This window comes from Corvus hawaiiensis, chromosome 3 (assembly GCF_020740725.1).
Source record: "Corvus hawaiiensis isolate bCorHaw1 chromosome 3, bCorHaw1.pri.cur, whole genome shotgun sequence".
NCBI lineage: Eukaryota > Metazoa > Chordata > Aves > Passeriformes > Corvidae > Corvus > Corvus hawaiiensis.
The window spans coordinates 24,720,228-24,741,075 of record NC_063215.1 but is presented as its reverse complement, the minus strand read 5'-3'; the positions used below and the strand labels follow the sequence as shown (position 1 = coordinate 24,741,075).

The following is a 20,848-nucleotide window of genomic DNA, read 5'->3' as shown; positions in this document are numbered from 1 at the left end:
GACTGGGGTCCTCTGAGGATCAGTGCCAGGACTGGTTTTACTCTGTCTCATGACTGATGAGATGAAGAAGGAAGCAAACGGTGAATGCTCCAGTCTTTCACATCTCTTTCAGAAGACCCTGAGCTCTTTTGGGTAGTCAAATGTTGGCTGAACTTCAAAACGATCTCAAAGCTGAACAAACAGGGTGAAAATGCGGCAGCCAAGCTTCAGCGTAAACAAACATAGGGAAAAAAAATAACCAAAACCCTGATTACATGACGCTTAACTTGGAATTGGTGGTTACAATCTGGGAGTTGCTGACCCTTCTGTGAAACCATCCTCTCAGCAGCAGCCCCAAATCCTCCAAATACTGGGCAGCTTGAGGAAGGACATCGAGAACAAGGCAAAGAGAGTCACTCTACAGATAAAGATTATGAATCCACATTTTAAATACAGCATGCACTTCCAGTCTCTGTATCTGAAGGAGGATGTAGTGGACTCAGAGAAGGCCACAGAAAAGACCAACTAAAACATTTAAGGAGGAGAAGTACCTCCATTACAAACAAGGAGACATTAAAAAGGCCAAATTTTCAGTTTGGAGAAGGGAAGCAGAAGGAAGGATACGACAGTTTTAAAAAAAAAAATAGATATAGATATAAATAAATCCTGAAGATGGCAGGTAAAAACTATAGCTCCACAAATCCTACAAATTCAAGGGTAAATAATCACTTGTCTGTATCTTCCTGAAGATGCTGAGATCTAAAGAATATTTTAAAATTATTATTAGAAAATGGTATCTATAGTTAGCCATACTGATATTAGCACTGGAGAGCAGCAGCATGTCATTGTCAGTTGTCTTGCTGATCCAAGATGGTCTCTGATGAAGACCTACCATACTTGCTCATTATAGCTCACTGAAACAATCTTTAAGTGGCTTTAAGCTGTTATTCTAACAGATGCACTCTGGCCTTTGTACTACTCTGTATCAATATGTAAATACTGCATGTTGGCCAAATTAGCAGGAGGTTTCCTACAAAACTGTAACAGTTTTGATCAAGAGGCTGCCAGGAACAGAACCTAGATCAGGTTAGGTCTGTGGATTACATCTAAAAGGTATCCCACCACTGCTAGCTGAAAATGAGCAAATTTAGGAGATACCTGTATCTTCCCTGGAACATCTTTACAGTTTCAGAAGTGAAAAAAAAAATTCAAACTATGCAAGTAAGAAAAAAAGGCAACAAAAGACACAAGGAGTGGACCAGCTCAGAACTATCTTCTCTCTAGCAAAAAACCAGGATCTGTTAGGAACTATGCCAGTACTGCTAGGATTGATGTTTTTGCCTTTCTTTCAGACAGTCTGTTTTGATAAACAGAGAATAGCACCAGAGTAGAAGAAAAGGACTGTGATGCATAAAAACCCCCAAAAATAAACACAGACTCTCAAAGCAGCAACATATTTTTGGCCAAACCTGACAGTGTGAAGAAGTTAAAGTTGTTTTTGTTATCCTTAGGGTTTAGATACACTTATGCATAAAGATCAGGAGTTCCTTGAGCCTTTGTAAATAAATGCTGCTTGGGGAGTGGAATGCTTCCTCTCACATGTGCATGAGGTCCAGGGTGCAGGGTAATTTTATGAATCTCCAGTGTAAATACTTTCAAGAGCCTCTTGTGCAGCAGAGGTTTCCTGAGGACTGTGTGTTTTCAGTGCACAAATTCCCAAAGGGAAGCTACAGATGCACTACAGGTGCCTACCTTCAGTAAGAGCTGCTTGGGAATAACTGAGATACACAATAATCTGGTTTACAATCAGAGAACACATGCCTGGGGCTCAGAGGGAGCTGCAGGGGGTCATTACCCCCACCCAGGGGGTGTGATGCAGCACACACAGATGCAGCACACACAGCTGCAGCACCCACAGGTGTCTGTGATTTGGCAAAAGTTAGAATCATTTAGGGTCACCTGAATCTTGCATTCCTCCCTAGGCATCCGAGTTTGGGTGATGGTGGAGACAAACTGAGCTACAGGAATTCCAAATACAGTTGACATCTTTGTGTCCTTGTTTTCAGATGGATAAAGAAGCAGAGGTGCTACTCATGCTCAGACTGACCTTCATTTTTTCTGATGAACTACATCAAGGCTTTCATATGTTCCCATAAACTGATGCTGCTCTTTGGTGATGTGTTGTTTTTGACCAGAAGTACAATGTTTAATTCTTACAGTATGAAAATACTTTGCATTTACCCAGACTGTCCTTATCTGCAGAATATTGATACATATGCCCTCATCTGTGTTGAAAGTGCCACTACAAATAAGTCATCCCCAAATTAACAGACAGGTTTTCATGTTACTCAGACTACTTCTAATAGGGAATTACAGGGGGTCTAAAATGACAGATCTAGTCTTATGGAGGACAAGTGAAAATGCATTCAGTTAAAACTGAATGACAGTTTACTTACTCTGTGGTATCTGGTGAAATCATGTTATTAAAAAAGTTTTATTTTAACATTTTGCACAAAATAAAACTAGGGTTTTCCTTTAAAAGAAAAATGTTGTATAGAATATCACAGAATTTTTAGGGTTTGAAGGAACCTCTGGAGATCATCTAATCCAACCCCCACAGAACTATGTTGCCAACTACTGTTGTTATCAAAATTCCTCCAAACATCTCAATGTAAATTTTACATATTGAAATATGAAAGGTAATTATTACTTAAATTCTTCTTGAACAGATGCAGAATGACAAGTTCTTGATGTGAGGCTTACTGTACATGCTAAAAAGCCATCCTACACTTGATACAAATTTTACCAGTGCTAATGTCCAGCCTGGGGTCTAATCTACATCCTTTCTTTGGTTACTCTAAAATAAATGACATTTGCTCTTCAATATTCTTTCATGCAATAGAACATGACAGCTAGCAGAGATCTGAAGAGATTATGAGTCATTTCATCACTATAAAACTTACTTTGGACTGTTTTATACTTCTTTTACTGTTTATCAGCTTAATAATTTAGCTTTTTAATTCTTTCAACACATCTGTAACCATGTGCTTCTTATCATTCTTTGGACCTTGAAAGACAATTGATGTGAACAAATCTGGGCCACAGTCCAGACAAAGACTGTTTTACATTGCTCCAGTTCCTTTTCTATAGTCTTGTACTTCCCTAACTGGGTCCTAACAAAAGTGTAAGCTTTTGGAAAAGTGTATTTTCCCTGAGGGAAGTTAGGCCAGTCTGACCTCCTCAAATCACACTGATCAAAGTGATGTACAGATCTTCAGAAATACACACACACACAGGCTTTCAAACTGTTTGTTCTGGAACTGATATACAGCAGAGTCAATAATTCTCAAGAATTCCTCTGACTTCTCTAAGACAGAGTCTATATGTACTTTGCTATTTTTATTCAGTGTTTATCATTGTCACATGCTGGTATTTCACACACTCTTTCATCTACAATGAACAGATAAATACCATCTGGTTATGCTAAAGCCTTCAGGCAGAATAATAAAGATGTAGATGTGTACATAATGCTCTTTCAGGTGCAAGAATGATAACAGTTCCCACGTCCCACGAGACCTGCCCCTTAACACCAGACAAAGCTGGATGTGAACGCTTAGCACATTTATTCAGAAGGGGGAAAACTAGGTTCTCATCCTTTCTTCCCAAACTTATTTCTGCTTTTCACTTGATGACAGTGTAGTAAAACAGTATCAACAAATTCAGCACAAGAGTTTCTCCTCATCCTTTTCTGTTCCAAATAGTTCTTCCAGATTTCAGTACCTGAGATGTCCTTCAGCTGTGCCACAGTGCCCATATGATTATTTGCATCTTATTCTAATGACCATAAATATATACTCCCTAGCAGCGTGGTCCTCCCCAGGCAGGCCATGATGTTCTGTCATTAATGATGTGGACAAGCCATCTTCAGGAGTGAGAGAGAGGGGACAAGCCTGTGGGAAATCGCTATTCTTTAGAAAGGCTGCCATGTGCTGGATAAACTTCCACTGGAAACGTACCAAGTTCCAAACTTGTAATGAAAGGGAATGAATAAATGGTAGGAAAAAAATCCATCCATTGGTTACAACTGGATGTGAAACAACAGCAGAAAGCAACATCGCTGTGTAAAGCTAATCTAATCTTAGTCACTGTTGAAGACTAATCAAATTTGATGTCTTCTAAAACAAACTTGCCACTGGAAAGAGCCAAAAAAATATTTACATGCATAAGCAGTGACAAAAAGTTCAACACATTTGAAAGTATATACTATAATAATTTGCCTGCTCTAAAATGGCACCATTACATCAGGTATGTCTGGCATTCACTGTTGTTCTCACGGTGAAATGTCTGTTTGCCAGCTGCTAGTATACTATGCTTTGTTTTAATCCTATTGAGCAAGTCAACATTATGATATTTCAGCTTGCTGGACTTAAAAAAAAAAATTTAAAATTGAATTTTGTTAAGAAAGACTATTTAGACCTAGAGTTGCATACTACAAAACTTAAAAAGCAATTCACTTTTTCTTCAGAATTTTTTTCCCATTCACAGTTTGCTAACACAATTTCTCAGACAAAGTGTGCTAGTGCTCCTCACAGTCACTAAAATTTTCTTTTTAACCTGCTTTGTTTACTACTGAAGACAGCAGCCAAGAGCTGATGATGTCCCAGGTAAGCATGGGTTTTTCCTGAAATGGCACAGGCTCTTCTGAGGAATCGAGATTTATAGAACTGAAAGCAAAATGCATTTCAAGAAACACTATATCTCTGTGGAATTTAGATTTCACTCACATGGGAAATGTCACAGTATGGGAAATAAAGTCCTCAACTAAAGTTGTGTTTATCAGAACTTTGTTTTCCATGCAATAAATTTCAATCAGTGTTGCTAGATTGAAAAAGACATGTCAACCTTATCTTTTAAAAGTTACCAGGATTGCACTGCCATTTTATTCCGATGAGAATGAAAAACAAAATTCTCAACCAGCACTGACACAAATATGAAATATTCATATGAAATAAGATGTCCTTTTCACGTGTGCATAACTCATTTTAGCACTGTAAAAGGGAAATAATGCTAAAAAATGTCAAATGCGTAAGTATGCCTAATTCAATTCTTGTTATATTCCTGACAGACCAGTTGCTCGACTTCTGCATAACAAATGGTGAAATGATCTCTTAAAACAGAAATTGTTTGTCTGCCACTTTGTGTCTGGAGAGCCTAAAAGAATGACAACTATGTTCCACATGGTAATTCATAAAGTATTCTTAATCTACATAATTTGTATTATATGGAATACATGTGACTGCCACAATAGCGTGGAACGCTACGTTGATCTATCATGGATATATAATTTATCTGCTCTGTAAGGGGTAACAGCTGGTTGGCTGCACTTCATTCTGTATTACTGCCTTATTTTTACCCAAGGCTCAGCCAGTAATTACCCCTAGCCTGGCTGAAAGATATGCCTGGACTGCTGCCATGGAGGCTCCAAAAGGCTGGATGTGGAGTGGCCACCCCAAAGCATCTGATTCCTGCTTGACACAAACACAAAAAACAGCCAACAGGGAAATTCACCTTGTTGGTTCCCCTTCCTTAATTATATCATGCTTCATGCAAACTGTAAGGTTCAATAGGTGAAGAGGTCTTGTAAGGAATTTGAACATTTGCCATCTTGTTATTAGGTAATGACATTTTAATAGTTTAATTAACCATTAGGCAGTGAGAAGTTCAGCATGAGAATGGTTGAAACTGCCTAGTAATTAAGTCATGAAACAAGATATGCTGCAGGGAAGGAGAAACAATCCTATTTGTTTTGAAGGGAGTCTTAGAAAGGGTTGGGTGATGGGACAAAAGGGAGGCTGCTCAGTCTTCAAAAGGTACTGTAAAAAGGTCAGAAGGCATTTAAAAAAAATAAAGAACTTTAAATCATAAAAAGAACTTTTGACATAAAAAATGCCCATTAGGAACAAAATATACATAAAATAAAACCATCCTAAGACATTACAGTACAGAACAAGTGTTGAATTAATATACAGCGTTGACAGTTTTGTTTCTCACCTATCCAAAAGAATTTTAAACAAGGTGAAAATGTAAAAATAGACAATTCCAGAACTTCTAATCAACTAGCACCTGGGAAGCAGTTCATGTGACTCAAGGAGTTACACCTCCTAATGAAATGACATGGAAACAGCTGCACTACAAACTATTTTTAGCAGCAGAAGGAACAAGTCCCAGTGTCATTGGGTGAGCTGAGGAGCAGAGAGTTAGATAAGAAGTTCCCTGCAAGTCCCTCAGTCGACACTGATCCCTTGCCCAAAAATCTGGACGGTTCTTTGGAACTACTGTGGCTGTTTTTTCCCACTTGGTATTGGTAGTGCAAGAGACTCAAAAGTGCCACTTTGAGCCAGCCAGCAACAGACAGTCAGGCACAGATATGGCTGAGTAACACAGCAACTACAAATGGAAAGAAAGATGATCTGGCACTCCAGTAGCAGTGCAGGCAAATTATTTACTTAAGAATAAATTATCAGTTCACCACCAAGCATAATAAACAGCAAACCCTGAAGCTCTCTGTCCCTGAGTTTTCCCCAGCAGAAACCCCAGAACATGTTTTCTGGTTAGATAACTCAAGGAATGTAAACCCCATCTATTTGATTTTCTTAAGGTCCTGTAGGTGGTTTAAAATACTAAAGCAAGTGAAGCCCACTTACATAAAATGCTGTTGAGTGTTTGTAAGATTAGTGGCTATGTGCAGCACTTTGAAAAATTGTCAGTAAAATACTACTGCTACATATTTTCCCTTTAAAATGTGCATTTCAGCAATTACATGTACATGTGTACATATGTAGCACAGCAGAGGGAGAGAGAGAGAATTTAGGATGATGCCAAATCCCAGTGCTAGAAGAAACATGAAGGTAAATGGAATCTGCTGCCTATGGCTCCAAGTTCCCTTTGACTGCAAGAGCACTTGTATTTGGAATTGGAATAGAGAGGCAGAGGGCAGGAATGTCACAGGTAACTCCTGTAAAGCCCAGTCACTAGAACGATGCCCTACCAAGGGGCCATAGGATGGCTGAAGCTCTGTGAAGATTATCTTCAGAGCGTTTCAAAGCACCTGAAGTTGGTTCTGTATATGAGCAAGCATATGGCTATAGCATGTCTAATAGGCCTCAACTCACCTGTCATAGATGGTGCCAGTTTTCTTTGCCCTTTGTGGTCCACAGTACCTTCATAAGCCACAGTCACATCATACACTGCATCCAGATAGTCTTTCATTGTGTCAATGGCTACATGAGTTGCCTTCACGCGTGGAGTCAGCACATGCTTTAATATAGCAAGTCCTAGAGGGGAAAAAAACCAAAAATAATTACAGTGTTTGAAAGTAAACTGGACTACATTCACAAAAGGAACATCATGCCAAGGAACATCAGCATCTCCCTTCAAAATCACAAGAGGTTTATTTTCAATTTCAATTCTCAGTTGAATGTGCATGTGTACTCAGTGCTTATGCTCTACTGAACACATGTAGAAGATGAAACAGAAATCCTAAATTAACAATAGGAAGGGCGCTCAGTAAGAGGGCCCTTTTTACCACTCCTCACTAGAAGCAGTGATGGTTTTAATGTGGCTCATGACTGATGAAACAGCACTTCTCTTTACTGTTTATGTGTGTCCAACTGAGGTTAAAAAAAGAGCAAATTATCTGAGAAATACTAAACACACATAGCATCACCTTCTGAAATTCTGTATCAGAAACAGATTTCACAGATAATCACAGAGAATTTTAAGCACACCTAATGCTCATCCAGCATTTTACTTCCCAAGGAAAACCAATTTAGTGAACATACTGAATCCTAACCTACTCACTATCCCAGCAGAAAATTTAGTAGCAATGGGGGAAAATACAGCACCGAGAACCAAAACCAAGGAGAAAATATTCTGTGCTTCCCTGCAAACAATCTGTTACAATTGACTTGGCTACTGACAAACTCGTAGTGACAGAAATCAACTTTTATCTTTAACTTTTCCAGGCCAAGCCACAAAGATTGATATGTCAAGGACACAAGAACGTCAGGTTTAACATCACTCCACATGTCTTAACAACAGCACTTCATATCCGTGTTTACTTCAGTTAACCACTTCCACTTAGAGCATACTTAAGAACATAACACACTGGGCTCAAAAGCATAAACCTGGTTCCCTTTCCAGAATTTTAATATACAATAACTTTCAAAATGAAAACAAGCAAACAAATAAACCCAAACCCAAAACCTTTTCTTGACCTGAACACAGCTCTTCCACATTTACTTGAAAGGGCTTCTAGAAAAAGAAAGCATACTATGTAAAAATTTTCACTGTTTTTCTATGTGTATCTTTCTCACTGAGAAGTATCAGAATAAAACTGTGGTTTTTCATTTCTAGCCTATTTTTCATTGGCTTACTCTTCAGTCCTTTTTTAAAGAACCATCCATTCATGAATCCACTGGTTCCTGGTAGGTGAACAGGAAATTTTTCTAAACCAAAGTATTGTGGTATTGCTTTTGATACCTTTCTGCTTGCAAAATCAATTCAAAAGACTATATATTATGTCCTGATTTTGTGCTGAATTCCCTTGCTGGGTAAAACACACTTTGATCTAAAATTGTGGAAACATCTAGTGAACACTGTAAGATAATGCTAGTTTCTACATCACTCTAACATTCTTAGGAGTTGAAAATTTCAGTATGAATCACTATCTTGATTTCTTACTATTTGGTAAGAACCTCCTTGTCTGAATGCAAAGATAAAAGGCTGTTTACCAGCACTCCTTCTGAAGCCATTGTTCCATGCTTTACTGGCAGTAGTGATAACTGTCTATGCAAAATGTTATATGGATCATGTAAATATTTTGAAGCATAACATGGTGGTAGTGTTTTCTTAGCTTGTGAACTGTTACATCAAACAGCTAATTATGTTATGTTTCAAAATATTTACTCTGTAAATGAAGCACTGAATATTCTCGTGCTGTGTCAGCAATGATATTAGTGTGGACATGACACTCAACACAACTCTTGCTGAGCCAAATTCCCAAACATATTCTAAAAACACTGTCATTCCTTTCCTGCCCAACTCATCTTCCCCTTCACCAAACTATTACGGTGAGGAAGAAAAAGGGAAAATTCAGTGAGAATTGAATCCTCTAGACAAATAATTAAGTTAGGTATCTGTGACTATTAACTGCTGATTTTTTTTAATCCATGGCCAGTTCTGGTGATGAAGATGGTCAGTGACAATCTGTGAAGTGCAACTGTAGAATAAGCCATTCTTATTCCACATGCTGTCAGTGAGCTCTTCAGAGTTTAAGAACAACATGATTATGTATCTAAATAAAATCAATTAAAAAAGTCCATAATCCATTATTCAGAAACACTACAGTGCATGATAAACATGCAGCAACACCAGTTCAGCACATCCTTTTAAAGAATCAATTTTATAAAAGCATTACCACATATTCTTGCAATTACTTATGATCTTTGCTAAAATCAACATAAAAGAATTTAAATCCAAGTAGTTACAGTATAGTTACCTTGGCAAGCTGCCTGCATCCAATTCACAAAACACACTATGCTTAAACTGTTTTTAATGTTGTGCAATACAGTTAGGACCCTCTGTCAAAGCACTTAAGGTCATGAGATTTTATTTTAAATGCCAAAGAAAATGAACTAGATACTACTAATATTGTAATGCTCTACCTTAAAAAGCCATAGCTTCGCTCTTCTAACTTTTGAATGATAGACATAAAAAAAAAAGAAAATCTGATGAAATATCGTAAGCAATGATACTTCAAATATCATCCATTTACTACATTATTGTAAGATGCAGAATTACTTCAGAAAGTCTGCAAGAAAATGGAATGAAATGCAATTACTTTGGCAAGTACAAAGGCCCAAATCATGAACATCTATAGAATTGAATTTTTAATCTAAACACAAACTAACAAAAAGACACTAAACAAAACATCACTTATCTAACCTCACCAGGGTGAAGTAACATGTAACAGTAGCTAAGTACAATTCTATGTAAAAGATTGCCATCCTCTTCCATTCATCCAGGCCAAAAAACTCAAAGAGCTGCTCAGTACAGGAAGGCCATCCACATTTTTAGTTGGGCTTTGTTAGTTGTTTTCCACCCCTGATGTGCACGCACCACATTTTAAAATGAAAACAATAAAAATCCTCAGCTCTAAATGAAGAATACTCATGTGCATTATATTAGCATTACCACATTTCACCAACAAAAGTTAAGTGCTCACTGAAAGTGGATGTCAGAATTAGTTTGAAGTCTCCACACCTCTCTCCCCTCCCCATGAAATCATGTACTCGAAACTCAACTTTCAAGTACACAAAAATGGAAACCAGGGTGAAAACCAATGAATTGATTTCAAGACCAATTAGATCTTTCCTTTTTCATGTGAATGTGTGTGCAGTGATGATGTTAGACTGAAAGCTCTGCAGTTACATGCAGTGTCCCAAGTACTCACCCAGATCTTGAGTTCCCGCCAGCTTTCTGGAATGCCTCCAGTGATTCAAAGCTTTACATATTGAAACCAGAGTCCATAGTAAGACTTATAAAATAACAAATGATGGGAGAGCTCATCCATTTGTATGCTAGTATTCCATCGACTTACAGAAACAGGACTCAGCTGATGGCAGTATTAAAAAACTGCATGCACTTGTAAAAAGTGTTTTTCTGTTACCATGAACTGAAGTATACAGGAAATACAATGAATCCCCTCAGGAAGAGTATGACCAGCCCACAGCAAGGCATGGAGACACCACACATTGGTACACTTTCTTCCATCATGGGTATCTACAGAAATACAATGTGGCTTCTTGTTTTCCTCTTCTTGTTTTCCTCTTAATTTCCCAAGGATAACTTTTAATAACACAGACCCTTACTTCATTCTAATGATTGGTCTCAAATGCTACTCAAGGTCCATAACCCATTCTTTTTAAAAACTATATTCTTTGTCCACATCTTACTGAGCACTTTTAGACTAAGCCTGCTTTCATGAAAGGATAGAATAAATACCACCAAAAGCTGTTTTCTTCAGAGACAATTCTAAATAACTTTTATGGATATTGAATGCTTTGAATTGCATTAGAATACAATCAAACACTAATGCCAAGATCTAGAAGGGAAGCATTTTCAATTAGCTATGCTGAAACACCTCTTTTTTACATGACCTGTAAAACAATTTTGAGATAAGCATATCCTGCATACACAAACATATTAGCAGAAAGCATGATATTTGTCAAGATAAACTTAGCATTAAAAAATATTTACATTAGCAACTTTTCTGTGTAAAACCAAAGAAGATAATAAATGAATACCTTAAATGTTTGCTTGATGAAATGACCTTTGTTAGAAATCAAACATCAATACAAAATTCCAAAAATGCCTTTCACCAGGGATGATTGTTTTGTCTTTATTTAGCAAAAACAAGCCAAGTTACATTTAAGAAGCTTCTGACCCCTTTGGCTTTGGATTATTTCTATTTATTTTCAAATTTTAAAAATGCCATTTGTTAACATTTTGATAAAATTCATATTCTACTAAACCTAAAAAATTTGTGGTGTTTGGGGTGTCCTGCACAGGGCCACGATTCAGACTCAATGATCCTGATGGGTCCCTTCCAACTCAGCATATTCTATGATTCTATGACTGACTACTACAAAATGATAAGAAATATATGTTTTGGGTACATAAAAATGAAATAAATTTTATACCAGAAGCTGGTACAAAAAATAATAATAGTGTATTTTGCAGGGTTTATAGACATTTTTCTCTATAGTCCTTGTTAAAAAGACCCAGGCTTAAAAGATTTACAGTTTGAATTAAATAGATCCAATAAAAATTACCACTTCCATTATTATGACAAGCTTAGTTAAATCCATATGAAAATATGAGTGCCACCTACATACTAAGACTCCCCAGACTCAGCAACTCAAGCTCACTGACTAGTGTGGAGGAAGTCCTGTACTTTTAAGATGCCTAAACCCATAGACCAGAGCCTGGAAGGTATCACCAATATGCAAGCTGAAAGAATGACTGCATCAGACTTTGAAGATGGGAACCATGTTGGCTGACTACTCCCATGCAATGGAAAACAAAAGCAAACTCGATTACTGACTATATACTTAAATATTGGAAATTGGAAGGCAAAAGCTCAGGAGACAAGGGGCAAAACACATGCCATCACATTCTCAGTTCTTCAAGAGAGCAGAGGAAGAAATATTTGGTTATGGGAATGCTGCAAGATGTATCATCAGAAACACCAACCATACTGAAACATGGAAGGAGAGCCCATCCTGGTAGCAATTGCTGGAACCATCTCACTGAGGCACCTACTTTGTGCCAGGAGAGGATGATGAAGTGTATCATGCTCAAATCCAGCTACGTGGCAGATATGCCCCGTAGCTTGGAAGCCTCCATCAGAAATGAGAAAACCTAACATATACCTACATCTGATATTCTGGCAACACATGGTTTATGTGGCTTGCTGTAGCTGTAAAATCCCAGCAAATATTGTTATTTTAGCCAAAAAATATAAATACTGGATTAATTTTCTTAAGTCCACAAAATTTAACTTGTTCTATGATTTTCCTGCATTAACCCTACCACAAATAACCAAACAGCTTCATTTTAGAGACATCATTTTTGTTTTCATTTTTAAACGTCAACAAGTTCCTTTCCCAATGCAATCAAACATATTCTGAATTTACCTTCTATCCCAGGTAAGATTCTGATCTGAGGAGAATCTTCTGCCACTTGTAAAGGTTTGAGTAGTCCTTCAGTTTTTGGAGTTACTAGCATTGCCCTTAGATGACAACATTCTCAGTTCATCATCATAAAATCAGTACTCTTGGAAGTAAGCAACTTTCTGTTGCTTATTCTCACTGAATACAATTGTAGACAGAACTTACAGTGGACCTGTTGCAGCGGGGATTAGAGCAACAAGCATATATCAAACCAGGAGTCCCGTGGAAAGGAAGTATATATGGACAGATTCGTGGTAGCTGTTTCAGAGATGTTTATTTCTCCAGCCGCATGGCCGGGGCTCAGCTCAGGAACTCCTCCAGTCACGGAACCCCGAGGGTCCTTGGCCACACAGGGGAACACAAACCAACCAATGGGGAACAAGGCTGAGCAGGGGCAGGGAAACTCCGTGTCTCCCCCCCAGGGCCCCTCTCCCAGGGCTACATGGCAGGGGGGGAGACCCCAACATGGACCCACCTTGTGTTTGATTTGCTTGTTTCTTAAAGAAGAAAACCATCTGCTCTTGCTAGAAATCAAGAATTTGTGTAGAACCTCAGCCTATGGCAAAACGCACTGTAACGTGAATTATTATTGGTATTTTTAAATGTCGCCTCTCTTTCAAGGGCTACCTCAAGGTTAAATTTTTTTGCTGCTTGATATCCTTCCATCCTATTCATATAGAGTTAAGATTTATTTATATATTCATATCAGTGAGTGAATACATAATAGTTGGAAATCAGCAATGTCACGATACTTCATTGTATGTCAATCTCAGCTTTCAAAAAAATTAATTTAAAATTTCTTTTTGTTGAACTGGTCCTATAACCAACTGTAAAGAGACAGTAACTGTATCCAGAACTTAAAAAGAACATCAAGATATGAGATGCAGCTCTTCAACTGGTCCCACTAAGAGCAGGTAGAATTCTGCCCAAACCAATGAATCTTCTCTCAAAGAGAATGCAGCTCATGAAGAGAAAAAGTACAGTCCCACAAAAACCTTTTTATACTTCCTCTCTGCAAAACTACTAAAACATATACACACATTAATGTCAAAACCAGTATTTCAGACAGTACCATAAACACAGAGTTATGCCTGTGCTCTAGGAATAGCTTTGTTATCTTTGGGGGTAATAGCTCTGGTTCTAACAGGGGTTTCTAGTTTAATTCTTCTTAATTAAACCAGTTTTTCCAGTATTACACTTGCAGTATTTTCTCAACATAAAATTGAACAAAAATATAGGGAAAAAAATAATTTCAAGGAACAAAACAAACAAACAAATTCCCCTGTCAGTAAGACCCCCACTGAAGCACTGTGCTCTGTAACAAATATACTAAGATGACAAGACTAAATTATTAGACTTCATTATATCCCCACAAAGAATAAAGTGCAATTCTATTTAAACCGTAGGTTACAGTATGTCCTCCTCATTCCTATGGCTGGCAAAACTACTCGGTGCTACTACCCTTCCTAAAACTGTAGGAAGTAAGTAGTGTCTGGGATCTTTTGGACAAGCATGGAAAGGTGTGTTTTTGACCCCGCTCAGCAGTATCCCGTAACAGCACTCGCAGGGAGCATGGCCATCGCTTAGCCTGCCCACGGCGAGGCCTGTGGCCATGGCTCCCACGCTGCAGCCCCAGAACCCAGCCACCACCACAGGGGCACCAGGGTTGCTGAGGACAAGCCATGAGCCAGGCCAGCAGCACTGCACAGCAGCAGGACCCTGGGGAGCTGTAATCACATCCTGCCAGCAGTCCCGTGGAGCTCCCTGTCCCCACAGTTCCCGGCGTACTGGGATGTGCCCTGGGCTGGTTCGTGCTCGAGGCTCAGCCTTCAGAACAGTGTGGTTCTGCTTTCAGTTCTCCTTCTCAACACACTTGCATGAGGGATGCTCCAGTTCCAGGGAGTATCTATCTCTGTGTGGACATGCAGTGGAGCAGGGGCTAGGGGAACACAGACTGCTTCCCCTTCTCCCCACATAAAAAGTGGGACAGAGGCCAACAACAAAAGAATTTAGCAGTGGGGAGAAGCAAATCAAGAGGATTCTGCAACAGAATTGGAGATGCTTCTTGTTTAATAATTATTTGTCATGAGAATTTTTAAAAGGAGGAATCCTTGCAAAATAAAAACAGACCAGTACTGGAGAGGAAAGCAGTTGAAGAAACAAACAGGTGCTCTGAAAGCACAAAAGCAGTGTTTTACTGTTTCGCAGAGTGCAGGGATACAATTAAAAGGTGAAATAAAATAATAGTGAAACAACGAGAGCCTTTTCCCTGAAAAAGAAGGAGAGGAAAAAAAATCCTATCAAACACCCCCCTCCCTCTGAACTCTCAAAGAATCACCAACCTAAATGAAACATTTGACTTTCATTTCCGACAGGAAACTGAAGCGATGAACAAATACATTATGACTTCAGCTCTCCTGCTCATACACGCAAACAAATTCCATTCTTCCCATGGAGAAGAAAAGCATATATCCTTTTGGACAAGAGTTAACAATACTTAATAGCTTGATTATATCAACAGGCTGATTCACAGACTTGTGAATTCATTTCAGTGTGTCACAGAGATGAATTTACCAGACCTATTTGTTTACTTTTAGAGTGAATTAATTCACTTTTGGTCAACAGGAAAAAACAAAATCAGGAAACATGTTCACTGAACTGTTGGATTTGAAGTTTACGTGCAAACGATGTGAGAAAATATGAAAAATCTTGGGACACTTGGATTTTTTGCAAGCCTTTCCAAAGATGAAGTAATTCCATCTCTGGTTATAGAGACAATGCCAACAATCAAAGCGACTCCTCAATAAAGTTCAACCAAGGAACAGTGAGATTGGAAGGTGAGAGAGGAACAAAACTAAAATGCCATAGGAGTACTAATACTAATTAAAAGTGAAATGATGGAAGACTCTTTCTTTTAAGGCACAACAAGCTCTATGCAAAATATTCTTTATATTGACTAACAACTGTAATTGGAGCTACAATATTAACTTAGATGGACCAGTGCCCTGATTCAGTGTAGGAAATTCTCACAATCTGAAGGAGCAAGAAAATAAGTAAATACACACCTACAGGTGGAAACTACAGCGAGCCTTCTGGAGTACTGTTACTATTGTACATTGTGAAATGCATGAAATGTCTGTATATAAACTACTATAATCCTGCTCTGTAAGAGAAACAGTAGTTTATACTATTCTAAACCTTTAAATACCAATCATGCAGGTTTAAAAGTCCAGTTAAGGTGAGATGATCTTCACATTATGTAACAATTTTATATAATAAGTGTTAGCACCATAACAAAAGAATTATTTCAAAAATTCTTTATGCTTACCTTCCTTTTCAGCAAATGATTGACTATCCGCAATGACTTTTGGTATTTCTGGATTGTAACGAGTCCCCTCTGGAAAAATCACTAAATACATCTGTGGAATTAAAAAAGAAACAAAACAGACAAGTTCTTATAACGAATGTAAACTGACTGCTTTTACAAAAATTATCAACACTTGATAGGTCCATATTGTATTTAGCTCACACCATTGACTATTGTAAAGATTAAAAGAAAATCAGAATACTTAGCTTTAAGAAACTTACTGTTTGAGGTTCAAAATAATTTCCTTTGAAAATCCACCATAGAAAATACTCCATGTGATTTAGAAAGGGAGATAGCATGTATCAACAAAAGTCAGCAAGTCAGGAGCAGCTGACATCAACAAGAGTATCAATTTTAAAAGATTTTGAAAAGATAGACAAATACATCAAAAAGTGACCAATTTTTTTTTTCTTTAATAGTGATCTTGCCTCTAGTATTTCTTTATACTGAAATATACGATAATTCATTCATAATCAGAAATAGTATTAATTGAAATTATGATAGATCTTATGTGCCCCTATGTCTCTCACTGCCTTGGATATTAAATACATTAGGAACCCAAACTCATAGTTCAGCGAAATTTGAACTTTAAAGTCACATTCCTTTAAGCAGGCATATCTGCAAGGTTATATTTCCCAAGTAAATTCCTTTGCTTGCCTGTTCAGCACCAAACTATCTATGGGTTCTCAAATCCCTACACAGGTAAAGGTTGCCTAAGCATCTGCATATCTGTCTGTAAAATTATGTACCCAAACAGGAGCAGTCAAATTTGACGAATTTTCCATTTTCTTTTGAAACAGAACAGAGGGGTTTTGGGGTTTTTGTGTGTGTTTGTGCCTTGTATAATTTCCTACAAACAAAGCTGTTGCAAAACATCACTTAAACAGTGAAAATTTCATATTGGGGACTCATGTGCAGGAGAGACTATGGCCATAAATGAAAACTGGTATGGAGTTGAACATGACACATTCATAGTAAAATGCCTGCCGTAAATACTTAATATATTAACTTTGCAGAAAGGAGTCTCAAGAAACATTTGAAAGAAAATGAGACAATAGATTTACAAAACAGTCCAAGGAATATTACCAGTGATTTATCTATTGATAATTGGAGTACACATCATGTAAAGATGCAAAGTTAAATAAAAACTCAAAAAGAGACACACAGGAATGCAACTTTGTGCTTCTGGCCCACAAAACATCGGTGTGTGCTGGCATTTACACTTAATGATTGCAGAACAGCTACAGAAAGGGCTGAATGCCAAAAGACAGCCCCCAGCAAATGACCTCTCCAGAATCACCCCACAGTGAGGAAGGTTGAAAAATGCACTAAAATGCAGAGGTGAGAAGAAACCTAGGAAATGTGCCAACCAGAGAAGCCAGCTGGAGATCAAGACAAAGGAGAACTAAGTACATAGTCTAGAACCTGACAGAGAAAAAGAAAAAAAAAATAGCAAAACCAGTGTCAGTAGAGTAAAGAGACCTAGAGGAAAGGCTGTACTTGTCACAGTATGTTTGGGGGAAACTGACAGACTGCAGATGCACGTGAAGTCCAAGAATGTTCAAGGACCAACAGACATCTAAGATGCATACAGATTTGGTAGTGAGGGAAAAAAGAAAATGGGTTTAAGAGACAAGGTGCTTACTTTTTGTAACAGTAGCATAAGTACAGGGACAAGTACAGGAATCCTTAGAGCCAGCTGTAGTCCACACTTCCCCCAGTCATCTATACATTTCATCTATGAAGTATAATGTTGAGATATTTAAGTGACTAAATAAAACTTTTCAGATGCAGCTGGAAAGGACATAATATTCAAATCCAGATGCATTTTTTTTTTCTTTTCATAAATGTGCTTATGTTCAAATCTTGTAATCTGGATGCTTAAAATGGTCCTTCAAGATGAGGTGGTCCAACCCTTCATTCCCATTAAAGACTGCATTGCTCAGCTCTAAAGGGTAATACAGTGACTGTAACAGGTAATAGAGCAAAGGAAGTGAAGCGCACAGGACAGGAACACTGCTCTTGGTGCCTAGGTCAGCACTTACAAGCAGGAAACAATGTTACTGGTCTTCAAAGCAGATAATCATCCCCAAAAGCTGATTACACAACAGGGAACAGTATCTACTCACTCCAGTCCTATGTGTGTAATACAAACCAGGGACTGAAATTATATTTTACTTATTCTTGTAAACCTCTAAAACACAAGCAGCTAAACAGGTTTGTTGACCAGAATCTGAGTATCTCTGAATTGAAAGCATACCAACAAGACAGAGAAGTGGCCTTTGCTTTAAATTCAGTACATATTAACCTGTTGTGCAGCTCATCAGGACTATTTTAACAGTAAAATTCATGAATGTAAACAGATGACCTACTTATACTCACATACAGTCCTGCACAAGACAAAGATATCCTGCCAGTACAGTTCAGCCTACCAGAACCACTTGTAGACTGGCTTTTCTCCCACCATGGCCAGCAGAAGTTAAATCCTTAAGCACTATTTCCAAAGACTGTAAGAACTACAAATCTCTTTTAAGATTTTAATAACTAAATAAGCTCCCCTGAACTTGGAATAAGAACTTGCAGAAGCACTTTAATTGCCTAGAAACACTAGCTGCAGCTTAGGCCGTTTTTAATACAGATTTTTCAATTAGGGCAATTAGCTACATAAAGGTTACACACTGTATCACTGCAAAATACAGTGCTCACGTTCAAAATAGCAGAGATAGTTCTGGATTACTGCAGTCCCTGATCCATTGAGACACCAATTTTAACCCAAGCAATAGATCCCTATGCTCAGGTATGTGGTACCTTCATTCCTTCTGTGGAATGGGTGGGTGCCAGTAAACTTGGTGCCTCTCCTCAATTTGAAAGCTTCAAGGAGTGGATCACGATTAATTTAGTAGAACCCTACTGATTCTTGTTGGAGCCAGAAAATAAAAAAAGATGCAGGGGCTACCTGAAGAGTCCCCAGTGCAATGTCAGTGCACTTGCCACAACCCACATATGAACTGAATGGAAGATGGTAACTGCATTGTTCCAAATAGCAACACTTCATTTCCCTGGCACTGTCAAGGTCTCACAGGCAAAAAGAAACAGCAACGGCACTAAGGGGGCCCTCTGCTTCCAGAGAGAGGACAGGGCAGCTGAGGAAGTCCCTGAGATAGATCAGAGTGCCACAAATTGAGATGGTATGGGCAAAGCTGGGGAAAGCAGAGAAGCAACAATCGAGTCCCTGGAATACAGAACAACCATAGACATACAGCTAGAAAAGGTGGCCAAGGGCTTTGGAAAATGTCCTGCAGTGAGTAGCTGCTACTCTGCAGAAGAGCACAGGGCATCAAGAAGTGGTAAGTACTGACTAAAGGTATCTTGCATTTACTGTGCTCTTCCCAGGTGACAAGGGGATATTTTAATTTACAAAATTCAAAATTGTCTTAAACAATGCACTTGCTTAATTTTAATATTATTATTACTATTACTGTATCCTGACAGCTAGACAGATTCATATCTGCATCCGTTTAGACCACTGCCTAGAAAGTATGCTTCTAGTGAACTGGATAAGAAACATTGCCACTCAGATCAATAACTGAAAAGGATATGGTAGAAGAAAGCCTATCTGGTGTAAGTGGAACAAAATACAAAAGGTGATATGGGAATAGCAGGCAAGGACATCTGTGATTTACAATTGTCAGGGATTTGCAAATTAGTACCTATATCACTAAATTATTACATTAAGCCTTATAGCAGTTGTATTGATGCATTTGTCCCCTCCATGTTTTTATTGTTTGGTTGGCATTTCTTCACATGACAATGATTTATTCTATGACTGAATGAATGACAAAACCAAAACACATAGTAATCAGCTAAATATTGGTTGTACAGGGTTAAATTCCACATCTCAGAATGCAGATTTCCTACTCTTGATGCATGATAAAAAAAAATAGAAGTTACATTTTCAATTACCAAATTGAATAGTTTGCTGTTCAGAAGAGTTAACTTTATAAATGAAGTAGATTGAGCATATCAAGTGTCAGCTGGATACCCCTTCATTTTGGGCTTACATTCATCTATGGCTTACATTAACACAACATTAACACAAAAGTGTTCTTTAAACATGGTGACAGTCTCTGCTCTCACAACAAGACGTAAGATTGCAATCTGTTAGCAATCAGTCAAATTTTATGGAATTTTAAACCAAATCACATCATCTTGAGTGAGTTTTACCAACAAAAGGCCCAATAATGCACCATTTAAGTGTATAATTCAATGACAGTTTGAGAAGCAATGTGATTTCCAGAAAGAAGTAAGAAAATATATTAGTTCAAGATCCCCACTAAGAAAACACAGGTGCAACAGTGTTTCAGTCTGGCATCAGTTTTGTGCCTGACACTGCTGCACTGCATCTGGGAAGAGGTGTGGACTGGCTGCAAACCAGAGGGCAGGAAAAGGGGCTGTTTATAGCAGACAGGTGGGTGGAAGTCGTAAGACAAGGTGAGCAAGGAGAATCAGTCAGTCCACCGTTGCTACACAAAAGGAGACATGCCAGAGCACTAATCCAGTTCTACTGTGCATGTAAGAGGCCAAGAGGCAGCCTTACTTTGCCTGTCAGTTTTAACTCCAATTTACTTGTCATTAACAATAATAAAAAAAAAGTCCGCAGTGAAGCAGTAAAGAGCTTGCTATTCTGAGAAGAGCAGAAGACTGGTTC

General features: G+C 38.2%; 1 protein-coding gene across 3 annotated transcripts in view; it reads right to left on the bottom strand.

Annotated features, from left to right (window-relative positions):
• AGPAT5 (1-acylglycerol-3-phosphate O-acyltransferase 5) overlaps positions 1 to 20,848 on the bottom strand; it is a 55,986-nt gene that overhangs the window by 11,476 nt on the left and 23,662 nt on the right. For all 3 annotated transcript variants that reach the window (XM_048297217.1, XM_048297215.1, XM_048297216.1), the window contains 2 exons: positions 16,102 to 16,192; positions 7,152 to 7,313 (listed from right to left, as the gene is read on the bottom strand). In XM_048297217.1, coding sequence (XP_048153174.1) covers positions 7,152 to 7,313; positions 16,102 to 16,192 — 253 coding nt within the window. The remainder of the gene's footprint in view (positions 1 to 7,151; positions 7,314 to 16,101; positions 16,193 to 20,848) is intronic.